The sequence below is a fragment of the Halyomorpha halys genome, unplaced genomic scaffold, assembly GCF_000696795.3.
Source record: "Halyomorpha halys isolate HHAL.00 unplaced genomic scaffold, Hhal_1.1 Scaffold56.1, whole genome shotgun sequence".
In the NCBI taxonomy this organism is placed as follows: Eukaryota; Metazoa; Arthropoda; class Insecta; order Hemiptera; family Pentatomidae; genus Halyomorpha; species Halyomorpha halys.
Window position 1 is genome coordinate 327965 of NW_027115012.1, and position 14138 is coordinate 342102.

General features: G+C 29.9%; 1 protein-coding gene across 4 annotated transcripts in view; it reads right to left on the bottom strand.

The window, feature by feature from the left end:
- Positions 1 to 668: 668 nt before the first annotated feature.
- anchor (integral membrane protein GPR155 homolog anchor) overlaps positions 669 to 14138 on the bottom strand; it is a 183877-nt gene continuing 170407 nt past the window's right edge. For 3 of the 4 annotated variants that reach the window (XM_067052115.1, XM_014438380.2, XM_014438381.2), the window contains exons 10-15: positions 12160 to 12293; positions 10581 to 10707; positions 10294 to 10399; positions 9939 to 10099; positions 7351 to 7491; positions 669 to 2857 (exon numbers count right to left, since the gene is read on the bottom strand). In XM_067052115.1, the coding sequence (XP_066908216.1) occupies positions 2656 to 2857; positions 7351 to 7491; positions 9939 to 10099; positions 10294 to 10399; positions 10581 to 10707; positions 12160 to 12293 (871 nt within the window). In that variant the 3' untranslated portion in view covers positions 669 to 2655. Of the gene's footprint in view, positions 2858 to 4327; positions 4435 to 7350; positions 7492 to 9938; positions 10100 to 10293; positions 10400 to 10580; positions 10708 to 12159; positions 12294 to 14138 lie in introns of all 4 variants that reach the window. The other variant, XM_067052117.1, reaches the window with a different exon arrangement.

The following is a 14138-nucleotide window of genomic DNA, read 5'->3' on the forward strand; positions in this document are numbered from 1 at the left end:
AAAGAGGTAAAAAAAGTGCAGAAAATGGTTTGATCTGAAGTATATACTGGTAATTATGTCCAGATCTAAAACCTAGTAATAAATAATGAGATTTATTTTTGCAAAAGTGGCGCCCAACTTTAATAAAACTTCTCTGAGAATTAAGTCTTGTTTCTGACGAAATAAAACAAACATATCCTATAGTAATATATTCAAAACCTTACTAATCATGAGAGATAGTTGACCATGGATGACTTATACGAGGAGAAACACAAATAAGATGAAGTAACTTACTTAATCGTGCTAATGTTCCAGCCAGAATTTCTAGCCTTTATCAGGGCTAAGAACAGAACAAGATAACAATCAATGAATACAGAAAATAAAATACAAACAGAATGACATAAAACAAATAATTGTACAGAATGGAATTAATTAAATAAAGTGATGAAAGAAGACATCACTTTATTATATTAATTCCATTTTGTACAATTATTTACTTTATGTCATTCTGTTTATATTTTCTGTATTCATTGGTTGTTATCTTATTCTGTTCTCAGCCCTGATAAAGGCTAGAAATTCTGGCCGAAATGTTGGTACGATTAAATAAGTTACTTCAACTTATTAGTGTTTTATTTTGACCACACCCTCCAACCATCTTCTCCTCATACATAATCTTACTAGTTCAAAGCCACACTAGATAAAAGTTTTATTAAACATCAGAGGAAGAAATATCTCACAATTATATTTTCAAAACAAAGAACCAATGAAAAAATCATTATTTTGTATACCATGAGTGCCGAGGCAAAACCTCTTAACTTCCTTAGTTTCATGGTAAGGATGGTAAAGTAGAGGGGTTGACAAACAAATAGAGCTCCTCCATTATTGTAATACAATTTCAGAGAAGTAATAAATACCATTGGTAAAAAAAAAAGAATTTCTCCAAAATTCGAGATAGGTTTTGCCATGGCACCCCGACATATTATTTTAATTAATAAATTGAATTATATTACTTTTATTGCCTCCCAATATACAATATAAGATAACCAAAATGACCAGTTTACAAAATCTGACTTTTTTGATAATTATAAACCTTAAGATATCAAATAAACATATATGAGACATTAAAGAGCAAGATCACATAAAAAGCAATAATTTTCTGATATTTATGAATAACTATATGTAAATACTAGCGATGATAAAAATCACAGGTCAAGGCAAAACGATAAAATGTTCAGCTTAAATAGAAAAATTAAAAAAAATTCTACATTCTCACTCACCTATACAGCATCTATAACATGACTTCAAGAAGCAAATATACTGTTTAAGCATAAATATTTCGGCAAGGTACATAAATTGAATTGAAAACCATGAAAAATAAAAGCAAGTATAAAAAATAATCATATTGTTCATAATTGAAGATTTATAAAATCAATATGATGTGAATTTTTAATATATAAGGAATAATACAAAGTAATTTTTTTTTTCTTTTCTTAAGTTGATTTTAAATGAATTATCACATTGGGATAGTCTTTTTTATGTCAATAAGAAAATTAAAAAAACAAAATCATAATCTTAACATATCCTGTTAGATCCCATTTTTTTATTACTGGCTCACATCTAAAATTTGTAATGTATACGAATATTATATTTTTTTTTTGTTCCTAACATATCATATTGCAGTATGTCTATTTTTGACATATAGATGCCCTCACTTATGTTGTCTAATTATATTAGGAACCTACGACTTGGTTATGTTTATAAAGAGAGACAACTGTTATCGTACTAACAAATTGTACTAACCAAATGATAGTCATAAATCATAAAATAACTAAAAATATATAATCCAATAAGTATTGGATGGAATCTTCAAGTAGTGAAAGGAACTTAAGGATATACTTAGAACTTTTTGAAGATATAGACATTATTTTCAACATAAAATAGAACAAAATAACTTTTAGATACCTGCATACTGAATTACCCGAAATTTATACTTTTCAGGATTTAAAACCATATTAACTTTTTGATTTTGTTTTTTCACGAAAAAGATATTTTAGCAGATATCGACAACTATCTATTTATTCGTAGAAAAAAAAACATATAAACTTAATAAATAAACAAATTTAAAATAAAATACGATATGCAAACTGAGATAGATATAAAGGGTGTTTCATATTCTATAATCATACCCATTTATTTTAAGATTTTTCAGAATTTCAAAATGAAACTTGGGAGGTCTTGGTTTGGAATTTTTAATAGAAAGAAATGTTTTCAAAGAAAGATTCTCTAAGAAAATCTTTGATATGATTTTATAAAGGTGATTTTTATCCGATTCGACATGCCATAAAAGTGTATCTCAATGACCCTTGGTCCAAATGATAATTAGCTTATATCTATAAAAATAAAATCATAATTTTTTACTTAGATCCTTTTACCACTTGATGATTAAATTACTAAGTATACTATTCTAAGTAATCACACAAAAGAAAAATAACAAGCATTAAAAGCTAAAATAAAAAACTAACCACTTAGGCAAAGAAAAAACACCAAAAAAAATATACGACTTCACACAACCTTAAAATTTTCAAAACAAAGACTAGATAAGTATAGATGAGTAACTTAAGTGAGAGGATTTGGAACTAGTTGGATATAAGAACCGACGGTGAATACAACCGAGGGCTAATCAGAGAAGGAGAAGAGAGCAGCATCATCACTGAACTGGAGACCAATCGGTCCGGCTAAACGCCGTATCAAGCGACCAGCCAGCAGGTGGTTGCCATATACGATGCCTTCTTCCCTATCCTTGACAAGTCCCTCGCCGAGAAGCCAGCTCACCAAGTCTTCGCCAGTAAAACACTGTACAAACTCCCATAGTTTCAGTCTGAAAGCAAAATAAATGTAAATTAATTTAATAAAACATATGTATAGGGTGTTTCAGGAGTAAATAATGAGTAATTAAAGGAGGGATAGTTTTAAAAAAAAAAATACAGTTCAATGCCACCAACCTCACTTATGTTTATTTAGAACTGTAATATCCTTTTCTAATTATTCTTGCAACGCAGCAATTTTATGTTACACCAAAACCATTAAACCCCAATATTTGTTTTCCCTTTCAAGTTTATTCTCGATCTGTCATCATTCAGGTTAGCATCTTCTCATAATATTTCTTTATTTATCCATTAACCTACATTTATCTAACCTTTAGATATGTTACTATACCATACTTACAGCTCAGTAATATCCTCACTCCTCAATCCTTTTTCCTTTTTTTACTAATTATTACTCCATTGTACATTGTCAATTCTACAGTTCATTATTGTACATGTTATTAACAATCATTCGATTTATTTGTATATATATATTTTTATTAGGTTGGGCACCTCTGGTCTATTAAGTATGAGAAGCCTAAACATCATCTACAGCAGACGTGAAATATATGGATATTAGCTAAAATAGACCAGGTGTCTTCATAAATGCATTATGCGATACTAAGAAAAACAGTACAGGACTGCCAGTACTTCTGATCTGAAGGTAGACTAAGCCTCGACTGGTAAGTATAATTCCTGTAATCTTAAAAGCCTTGGTGACACTGTCCTTACATTTTCCCTTTGCTTCTACTCCATCAGGATTAGCATAATACAATCTTCTGACCATCCTATCCTCACCCATTCTGATTATGTGGCACTGGCATCTAATTCTTTGTACATAAACAAATTGAGAGACACAGCTATACAGTGTATAACTTATTATTTTTCAAGAGTCGAAAAAAACCATTCTCTTCTTGCAGTCTATCAATGCATCTCAAAAGCTTTCTTTCAAACTTGTGAATTCAGCTGATAGTTTACGTCCATATTTCAGATAAGTAATTAAAATAATAGCTGTCCAATAACTAACTAATATCTTGACCTCAGGAATTGTGGAAAACTAACATGCATTACACTGAGACTTAGATTGAAGAAGACGTAAATCAGTACAGAAATTGCAGTATAATTGGCGCCCCAACACCTCATCAATATCAGAAATAAGTTTATTTAATGAAAATAATAATTTGTATTTGTGGAAATAGTTATCATAACAATGAAAAAATAAATTTAGTCAATATAAATAAGTAGATTGCTCTTAATAACAGTTTTATGAAGCAAAGTGCAAAATTATTAAGCTGTTAAAAAATGACAGGAAAGATAACATTTTGTAATTATGTACCAACTTCCAGAATTATGTACTAATGATTCAGAAGGTTATTCAGTGATCAATGAAAAGATAAATGTGATAATGATAATTAAATATCACGGTTATAATGGAAACCCGAAACCAGAAATGTAGCAGACATGCAAATGGCTATGGTTCTTACCATTCATTAAAATAAAAATATTACAAGTATTGTATCATGAAGTTTTCAATCATATTGCGGAAAAAGTCCCATAAGAGTTATTAGAATCACTTAAATCAGCCTGGTTTCTGAAACAGATAAGTGCTTGTGACGATTAGAATCAATAAATATAATCAAGTTGGATTTCCACAAAATTGTACAGAAAAGTAAAATAATGAACAAAGCTAATTTACATAAGATTCTTTAATTAATAAATTTGCCAGATTCTACAAGGCATGTCCAGAAAGTATGAGTGGGACTGTTGGGCTGTCGTGCTGTGTGAATTTTGTTTTCAAAAGTTGACGACATTGAGGTGTGTAGTGGGGGACATTTGAACTCACTGGAGATTCATATCAGTACCCACAACACGCCTCATAGTGTCTGTTTCTGTCAATAAGAAATGCCACCAAGTGCGAGGTGCTCACTGGCAAACAGAGGAAAAACTACTGCTGAAATTTTTGCAGAGAACAAGAATGTTTTTGGCGAAGGTACTATGAATATGTTTAAGTGGTGTTGTGAGTTTAATGAAGGAAGAACGAATATTCATGATGAGAAAGTGAGTGGAAGAACTTCAATTGAGACCGATGAGTTGGTGCAAAATATTTAGGAAAATATCTGAAAAGACCATCGATTGACACTGGATAAAATATATCTGAGATTTCTTCACAATTTCCAGATCTTTGTTATACAAAACAATCACAGAAGAACAGGGATATCGAAAATTGTACTCAAGATCCAAAACCAGAAGGCAATTACATGGAAAATAAATAATATATATACCTACATTATCCTGTCATTTTTTTGTAAATACAAATACAATCGAGTACTTATACTTTCTTGACATACCTCGTATTAGTATCCAGCAAAATGACAAATTAAATTAGACAAAAATACATAATAAGTATACAAAAAACTGTGGAACTCGTTGCTTCTATTTACTATGATATATTACTGAGAGAAAAAAAATATGTTCCCTTAAATAACAATAATGAAGCAAATAAATTTATGAAACTGAAGTTATTGAACAAAATTAAAAAAAAAAAAAAAAAAAGCGTACAGCGTACAGCCACTGAAATTCAATGTACAGGCTGGTGATAAGATGCTTCTCAAAATCAAATAGTAAGAAGTGTTTTGTGAAAAAGAACAGCATATTCCAACTGAATGCTAAGCAATTACATAAGAAATCTTCAGAAATTTCATTCTTCAAATTAAAAAGAGACTAAAATAAGTCGACAATCTATATTGATAGTTCTTAGCAATAAATAAAATTTCATGACACATATGGTAGACTCCAGCAATAGTAGTTAGTAGTAGACAAACCATTTTAACGAAAATGTTTAAGCTTTTCAATTATTAAGATTAAATTTTATTCATGGATTTCTTTTCAATTCTATTTCTAGATTGGTAAACCTTTTTTAAAGCTCATTTATTTTAGCTTTTATAAAAAATAAACTATTATAACTTTTTTCAACTGAAACCTTTTTAAACTAACTTAAGTTTTTATACTAGTACCAATAGTAGATACCCCAATCATGATGAAATAAATTTTATTACTGATTGTTCATCTTATTAAAAACCTTTTTAAAATATTGAAGTTGTTTTTATTGTCATGTAGATTTAACATTCTGCATTATGGGATATTATCATCTTGATTTTAATCCTTTTATGAATATATAACTAATACAAAATATAAAATTTAAACCATACTAATTTACAAAAAGTTGCCTTATTGATTTATAAAAGCTTCAGACTGTCACAATAGAACTCAAATATTTGATTCTTTGGTAGAAGTGCCTATAATTGGAAAAATTAGCATTTTGATGACCCAGTATAGGCCTCTTGTTTATGAAGAAATTGAAACTTACACAGACAAAGAAATCAATAAAAAAACATCCAGTAAAAAGTGTATGAAGTATGATTTCAATTAAAAAGTATAAGATGAACTTTCCTTAAAATGGTCTAATAGTATAGCAAGTGACAGACAATTTCAGCGAGTAGGTTGGTCGACTAACGACATGTCACAATCTCAAAAGAGCAGGATTGTAACTCTAAAAAAAAGGCCATCCTTCCCCGCCCGACCCGCCCCGCTAAACCCCCGGAGAGCGAGGGCCCTATATCACTTTCGAAATATTAGCTTAAAACGGGAAGGAGATAGTTTAATGGAGCAATATTTAAAAAGCCCCTGAAATCGAAAAACGGCATGAAACCCTCCACTCCCGCCCTCCATGGTAGCCTTACTTATCTGTCTTTTAGAACGGACAATTTCAGCGAGTAGGTTGGTCGACTAACGACATGTCACAATCTCACACACAAGAGGAGATCGTAACGCTAAAAAAAAGGCCATCCTTCCCCACCCGACCCGCCCCGCTAAACCCCCCGAGAGCGAGGGCCCTATATCACTTTCGAAATATTAGCTTAAAACGGGAAGGAGAGACTTTGAGATAGTTTAATCGAGCAATATTTAAAAAGCCCCTGAAATCGAAAAACGGCATCACTGAAATATTTCTAAAAGAAACTCAGCATAAGTGAACCTTAAAAAAAAAAAAAAAACCTTTCAAAGGGAACCAAATATGGGCGGCACTAAAAGCGAAGAACGTTCTAAGAACTCTGGTGAAAGTCATTAAGTCCATTTACCAAGTCCATTGCTTGTGCAAGAGGAGAAGTAAAAATCTCTGCCAAACCAGGAACATGACAAGAGACTAAGGATAGTCCTGGCTCAACGTCAATAAGGCACAACAGCGTGACACAAAAGAAGTGCCTTCAATAGATGCATCTACTTTACTCTGAAATGTATTATGGAGTAAAAGAGTTCTAATAATAAAAAAAAAAAAAAAGGTACTTCATTAAAAGTATCTTCTGAGTTTATCTGTTGTCTCATTATAATAGGCTCAATCAAATTAAAACCTACAAAATTATTACATTTAAGAAGAAATATTTATGCACTCAACTAATACTTATGGAATATTTTTATAATCTACAATAAAAATTAAAGAATACTACACTACCTTCTCCTTTTAACAATCTGAAGCCTACACGGCTCCATGTGATAAGTCGTAAACTGGTCGCACAGATGTTGAGTTTCAGATGGAATTTCATCCAGAGATGGAAGAGTTGTTGGTTCTCCAGATTTAAATGATTCCACAATTCTAAAAGAAGTAAATAACTTAAAATCAAGGAGGCATTTATGTAATATTTAAAAATAAACAAATCATCACTTTGTTAAATAATCTAATACAATACTTAAATATCAATAATTGTTGGTCCGTACTTTAAGCGATGCCACTCCACTCATCCGATTGTCATGGTTCTTTTTGCTTAATGTTCAGGATTTTCCCGGAAAGGTTATGGCTGTACAGATTTTTTCGGTAAAAAAAAAATAGTTATTAACAAAATTAAGCATTTTTGGCACGTAGCTCAGAAAGTATACATAGTGATTATATACCAATCAATTTTTTCTCTTTCTGAAGAATAAGAAAAAAATATTATTGAATGATTTTTTATTCACTAAAAATTTAAACAAAAACGAAATGAGGATTTGGGTTAAGTAGGTAAAAAAAAAAAATGTTTTATGAAAAAGCAAATCATATTTGTTTATAGGATCGGCTGAAACCTTAAATACCCTTTTTCAAAGAAAATAAAAATTAGAAAATTTTCACCTAGAATCATTTGGAGGAATTTTTTTTCTTCTGGTGACCATTGTTCATGTAATCGTAATAACTCCTCTAGAGTTTATCCAATTCCAGAGTTAATACAACCGTTGGAAAGCTGAATGTTTAATCTTTTTACCTAAATAGTAAAATTTAGATTTAATGCCCATATGAGGGTAAAATATTAGTTTCAACTAAAGAAAAACTTTTCAAATGTTTTATTTGAAATTAGTTCCAGTTCATGCCCATTGGTACAGTTTATTATTTAAACAACTCCCAAGTTTCATGTAGATTAGACGAGTCGTGTTGAAGTTTCTATTTTTTTTTTTTTTTACCATATATTTTTATTATATGATGTTATTTACCGCTATAAACTAAATAAATTTAATAAGAAATTGATTCAATAAGTAATCTAATGTGTAAATAACTAAATATATTAATTTGCATCAAACTTTCAACAGTATTCAATTAATCTATCTACATCTGTAAATTTAGCAATTGTGAAGCATTGCCGGGTTTTCTAGGAGTAAATAAAAAGGATTGCTAGGCACAGTAAGTCAAAAATAACAGAAACTAGACTGCAACCTCTTTGGAAAGTATCACCATGCATTCCATTACAGCTGGCATATTTGTGTTTATTCTTTACTTTTGGTCAATTTTATTATTATTTAAATTGTTATGAATAAGTAGATTATTACTTTTGTTTAGACATATGGAACTTATTAATTGTTCACCATTTTAACAAATATTTCTTTTCTGTTTGTTTATCTCTCTTCACATTTTATTTTCATTTATAAAAGGTGTATATATATATATAATTTATTAGGTAACTTATTTCAGTTTGTAATTTGTTAATTATAAATTTGCCATTGTTCACGTTTTCTTTAATTAACTATAATATAATGTAATATTCAAGATTTATTAAAATAATTGTAAGGAATTTAACTATCTTTTTATTATTCTCAGATCTAAAATTAAAATTTAGTTTGATCAATAAATTAAATATTAAATAGGTACAAGAATTTTATTTTAAATTACTGAGTATTGTAGACTCTATCCCAGGGTGGGTTTTCTGGACAATCAGAGCACAATGATTTAAACTTTTTTTATTTTTTTTTTTTTACTACTTTGACAAATATATTTAAATCCTATATTGAGCAAAACCAACCAATTATATAATCTTCTTAGATGACTGCTGGTTCTCGATGTCTCCTTTCTAAAAATGTTATTACTAACAGTAAACCAGACAAAGGATCGAAAGCATCACCTGCTTGCAGGACAAGTCCACTCCTCCGCCATCCAAACAAACCAGTGTCTTTCTTCCTTTGTCTCACTCCCAACCTTCGATAATCGATGTAAACATTGATTGTAGCGCAACGGTTTTGAGTGTTTGTCTATAATTTTCTTATGTAGATTTTTCCTTAAAACTTATTTTCTCTTCCATTTTTTACTTAAATTTACTGTAAATACAATCATGATAGAAAAATAACTAAAATTGTAAATGTTTGAAGCTGCTCAACAAGGCAGGGATTCTGCTGACTTCAGAATAGCACCGCCATCTTGAATCTTTTGAACAATGTTTTATGACTCCATATTTGACTGAACAAAATTGATTTGCTCACTTTTTTGTTTAATAAAACAAATGAACAATATTGATCGTCAATACATGAAATAAAACATTACTAAAACTATTTATATATAAAAAAGAGGATATTACAATACATACATATATTAAGGAAAGAAACAACACAGTAAGTTAAGAAAATATAAACATAGATGAATGATAAAATAAATAATAATAAGTAACATTAGTTTTTAATTATTTTTTCTAATTGGTATTCAATTAAATTAATCAGTTTAATTAGTTGTATATTAATCTATATTTATATTTTCTCAACTTACTTCGTTTAATAACTTGTTCAATTGCTATATAAAATTTTACTCACTTCCTGAAGAGAGGTTGTATAAAAGATACTATGTCGAAACCAAATATGAAGAGAACGAATATACTTCCGCCTCTAGTCAAAGCGATGTCAAGGAAAGCCAACTCAACGTAGACTCCTGTCAAGTCATCCATCACTATACGCCAAATGCATAACGAGAGAGTCTGTAAAAAATTCAATTTACACTAAAAAAAAATACACAAAAAACAGAGCTCACATAAACCACCACTAAACAAAAAAAATATTGACTAAGAATGTTTTGTTCGGGAGCCAAATTCATATTTTTTCTACTTTAGACCATTATCAGTAACAGTATCTCTCTTCCTAAAAAGTTGATTTCACAAAAATAGATACTTACGATAAAAATAGAGCCAACAAGGAAAAATAAAAGAGCTATATGATGAATGGGTTGAATGTCATCGGTATTGTCTTCAAAACTAGTTTGAAGAGGTATCTCGTCAGACCTGAACAAAAAAATAAACTTTAAATAAATTTTACTCTTTTTATTGCGACAGTAAAAAATAATAATTTATTTATATTTTGAAACTAAATATGTTTTTGGTACAGAATTTTAATATGTCAAAAAACATCTTTACCTTCAGAAACGGATTTATTAACTTTTGACAGAATTTTTTTTTATATTACCTGCTTCCTTGAATCTCAGTGGAAGTTTGAGCACCATCGTAAGCATCGCTAGCCTCCCTGGAATAGACAAGATATCGGGCATATCGTCGTTTATATCTCTGTTGAAGGATCATATATACCATGCTCACTGAAAAAGCAAAACAATGTTCATTCATTAATAAAATATACTACAATTTAAGGTAGTAATTTGTAGAATAGAACAGAAAAAGTATCTTTATTTAAATATCTACATATTCTATATTATATTATAAAAATAAACAATACTGATTAACCCCTTAATGCAGTTTTTTTTTTTTTAAATCGGCTAAAAGAAATCAATTTTTTTTAATGTAACAATTATAATTTAGAACATTTTCTTGGCAAAAAATATAAAAATAATAAAAATTTTAATTTTGGATATCGGTCATAATACCTAACTCCCTATGTAAACATAGGCTAAACCTAAATATAGAGAATAATTACAGAGAATAAATCATAGTTACTTATTTTAGGACAGGGATGTCTGGAAGAAAAAAAGGGAAAGAACTCGCCTCCCAATAGGGCTGGTCACCCTGGGAAGTGCTGACTATTACTCCCGAAAGGGAAGGCCTATGCAGGAAAGGATACAGAAGAGGAGAGAGGGAGGAAGAAGAGAAAATTGATAGAATTTAATGTTTTATCAACTAATATATATATATTTTTTCCCTCTATCTTCTTTAAATGTTTATATTATATTTTGTAATGATTTAATTTAATTGCATAAATAAAAGGCTATTTTTATTTCATTTCATTTCACTTATTTTATTATTATCAAATTGTGATTTTCAATTCTCGATACTATTCGAGTGTGAAAAAATATATATATATATATATATTTTTTTTTTATAGGCACTACGTTCCGGGACCGTGTTCAAGGTAGATCCAAGGCCGTGCAAGATGTACTAAGGTAATATGCATCGCATGCTTTTTGATGTTTTTCATACGGTGGATTCATCAAACCCACACCTATTTTTGTGAGTACCACCTAAGGCTAATGGGCCTCATAAATGCTCAGAAGGAGGCTGTGATTGAGTATTGTAAATTATATGCTTGAAAAAAAAAAAAGGGTAGGCCCGGGACTCGAACTCACAACCATTGGGTTGGTAGACAGGCACGCTGCTACCGTCGTCCCCTGTGAAAAAATATAGCAGCATAAAATACAATGCCGCTTGAATTATCCCAAGTGTGTACAATTTTGCCTGCTTAGCACGCTCGAATTAACTCAAGTGTACAAGTTAACGTGTTAAATACCGTCTGCTAGGGAGATCTTTTACGGCTTATGAATTCCTAATCATATTATTTTTAATTAGTTATTGTAATTTAACTCTGTTATTAAAAATTTTCTATGTTTCAAAGTATGGTAATATTGCCAGCCCACTTCCAATTCAATTGATGTGGTCCTTTTTGTAAACTTTTCATATAAATAGTAGACTGTACTTTTCTGTTGCTGATGCGGTCTTTTCCTTTGATATCCATCATACTTTTTGAAAATTTTCAAGCACATAACCTTATTGAATATTAAATTGATTAAGAATGTTTATAAAAATTAACTATAACAAACCTATAAGGGAAATGAGTAGGATCAAAACAGTAAAAGTCGCTTCAACAGTTCCATAAGGAAATTCTTCCTCCATATTGGGCATACCCATTTTTCCACCTACCATACTTATTGTCAGTATAGCAAAGACTGGAAACCTGCAAAAGATTTACTGGGATTATTAATGAAATAAAAATTTACAATAAAATAACATCACCAAGAAGAACAAAAATATTTTCTAAACAGCCTTAGAAATTAGTTAGTGGGCTTGAAGTAAACTTCTTAATGCAGAGTTCGAACATTTTGAAGATAATAACCCTCAAATTTAATACTTGAACCGGAGTGAGAATGGTCCTAGGAGTTTAGATGGTAAAAAATAAATTTGTTAATATGCTGAGGTGAAAAAACTTCCAATGAGAACATATTACTATTCTATATTTTGTACAATGTTTCAGAATTTACCCCATACTCATGTAGTTATATCCTACAATTGTAACAATTAATATAATATTATCAACAATTTTTATATGCACTGGCTAACCACAGCATAACGTTAAACCATAAATTGAACTTTAAAAAACCCACAATAGTAGACATGACACAAAAAACAAAAAGCAGAAGGATCCTAGAAGCAGAAGCAATTCATATAATTACAATTATTAATAACACAGTAAACTATAAAACAGATTAAAAAAATTTAAATACACATTATGCAGATATAATAAATAAGCTGGCCATAAAAATTAAGAAATAGAATTGTCCAATTGTAAAAAACATAATTTTTAACTTAAAAAGCAAAATGTATTAAATATAGACATAAGGAGGTAAAAATACAGCACAGAGGCATTTTATATATCTACAGAGGTAAATGCCTAATGTAGTACATTGGTTTGTGCTACAGGGATGAGTGAAAGCATCAGTAGTGTAGGACATTATTTAAATAATGTGATAGTAAACATTTCTTTTTTGTTTAAATTATAAGTATATAAATGACAGTATTTCATAATAAAAATAGATAAGATGTATACAGTAAGATGAGAAAAATATAATTATAAACAAAAATATAATTAATTATAAGGTATGAAACGAAAATATCCTCTTATTTATGCAATTAAATTAAATCATTACAAAATATAATATAAACATTTAAAGAAGATAGAGAAAAAAATAAATAAATTTTTATGTATAATAGTTGACAAAACATTAAATTTTATCAATTTTCTCTTCTTCCTCCCTCTTTCCTCTTCTGTATCCTTGCCTGCATAGGCCTTCCCTTTCGAGAGTAATAGTCAGCACTTCCCGGGGTGACCAGCTCTATTGGGAGGCGAGTTCTTTTCCTTTTTCTTCCAGAAATCCCTGTCCCTAGCAGCTCTCCACCAGAGGGGTCCTGCCATCCTCTTGAACATATCACTCCATCTTTTCTTTTGACGTTCTCTTCTTCTTTGAAGGTCGTATGGAGTTCATTCTGTAGCAATTTTTGACCATCTGTCATCTTCACTTCGAAGGAGGTGCCCTGCCCATTTCCATTTACTCAATCTTGTCATCTTCAGAATTATAAGATATAAGATAATTATATACACATAATACATGGAAAAAATTGTTAATGATATTAAATTAATTTTTCCAATTGTAGGATACAAGTGCGTGAGTATGGGATTAATCCTGAAACGTTATACAAAATATAAAATAGTAATATGTTCTAAATAGAAATTTTTTCACTTCAGCATATTAACAAATTAATATACACAACTTCCTAAAAAAGAAAATCCAGAGTAAAAAGTAGAGAAAACATGAGCTTCTTGACCAAAACATTCCTTGTTTTTTCATTCACAGGTGGTTTATATGAGTTCAAATATCAGAATAGAAGTTCAAAGTGCTTCCTAATGACTGAAGATAGAGAAGCATTGCCTTAATGTAAAATGGGAAAATATTTTTCCTTAACAGTATTTACATTTTATAGCAATAGACAAATCCTATTTTTGGCCATTCTCATTCCAGCTGAG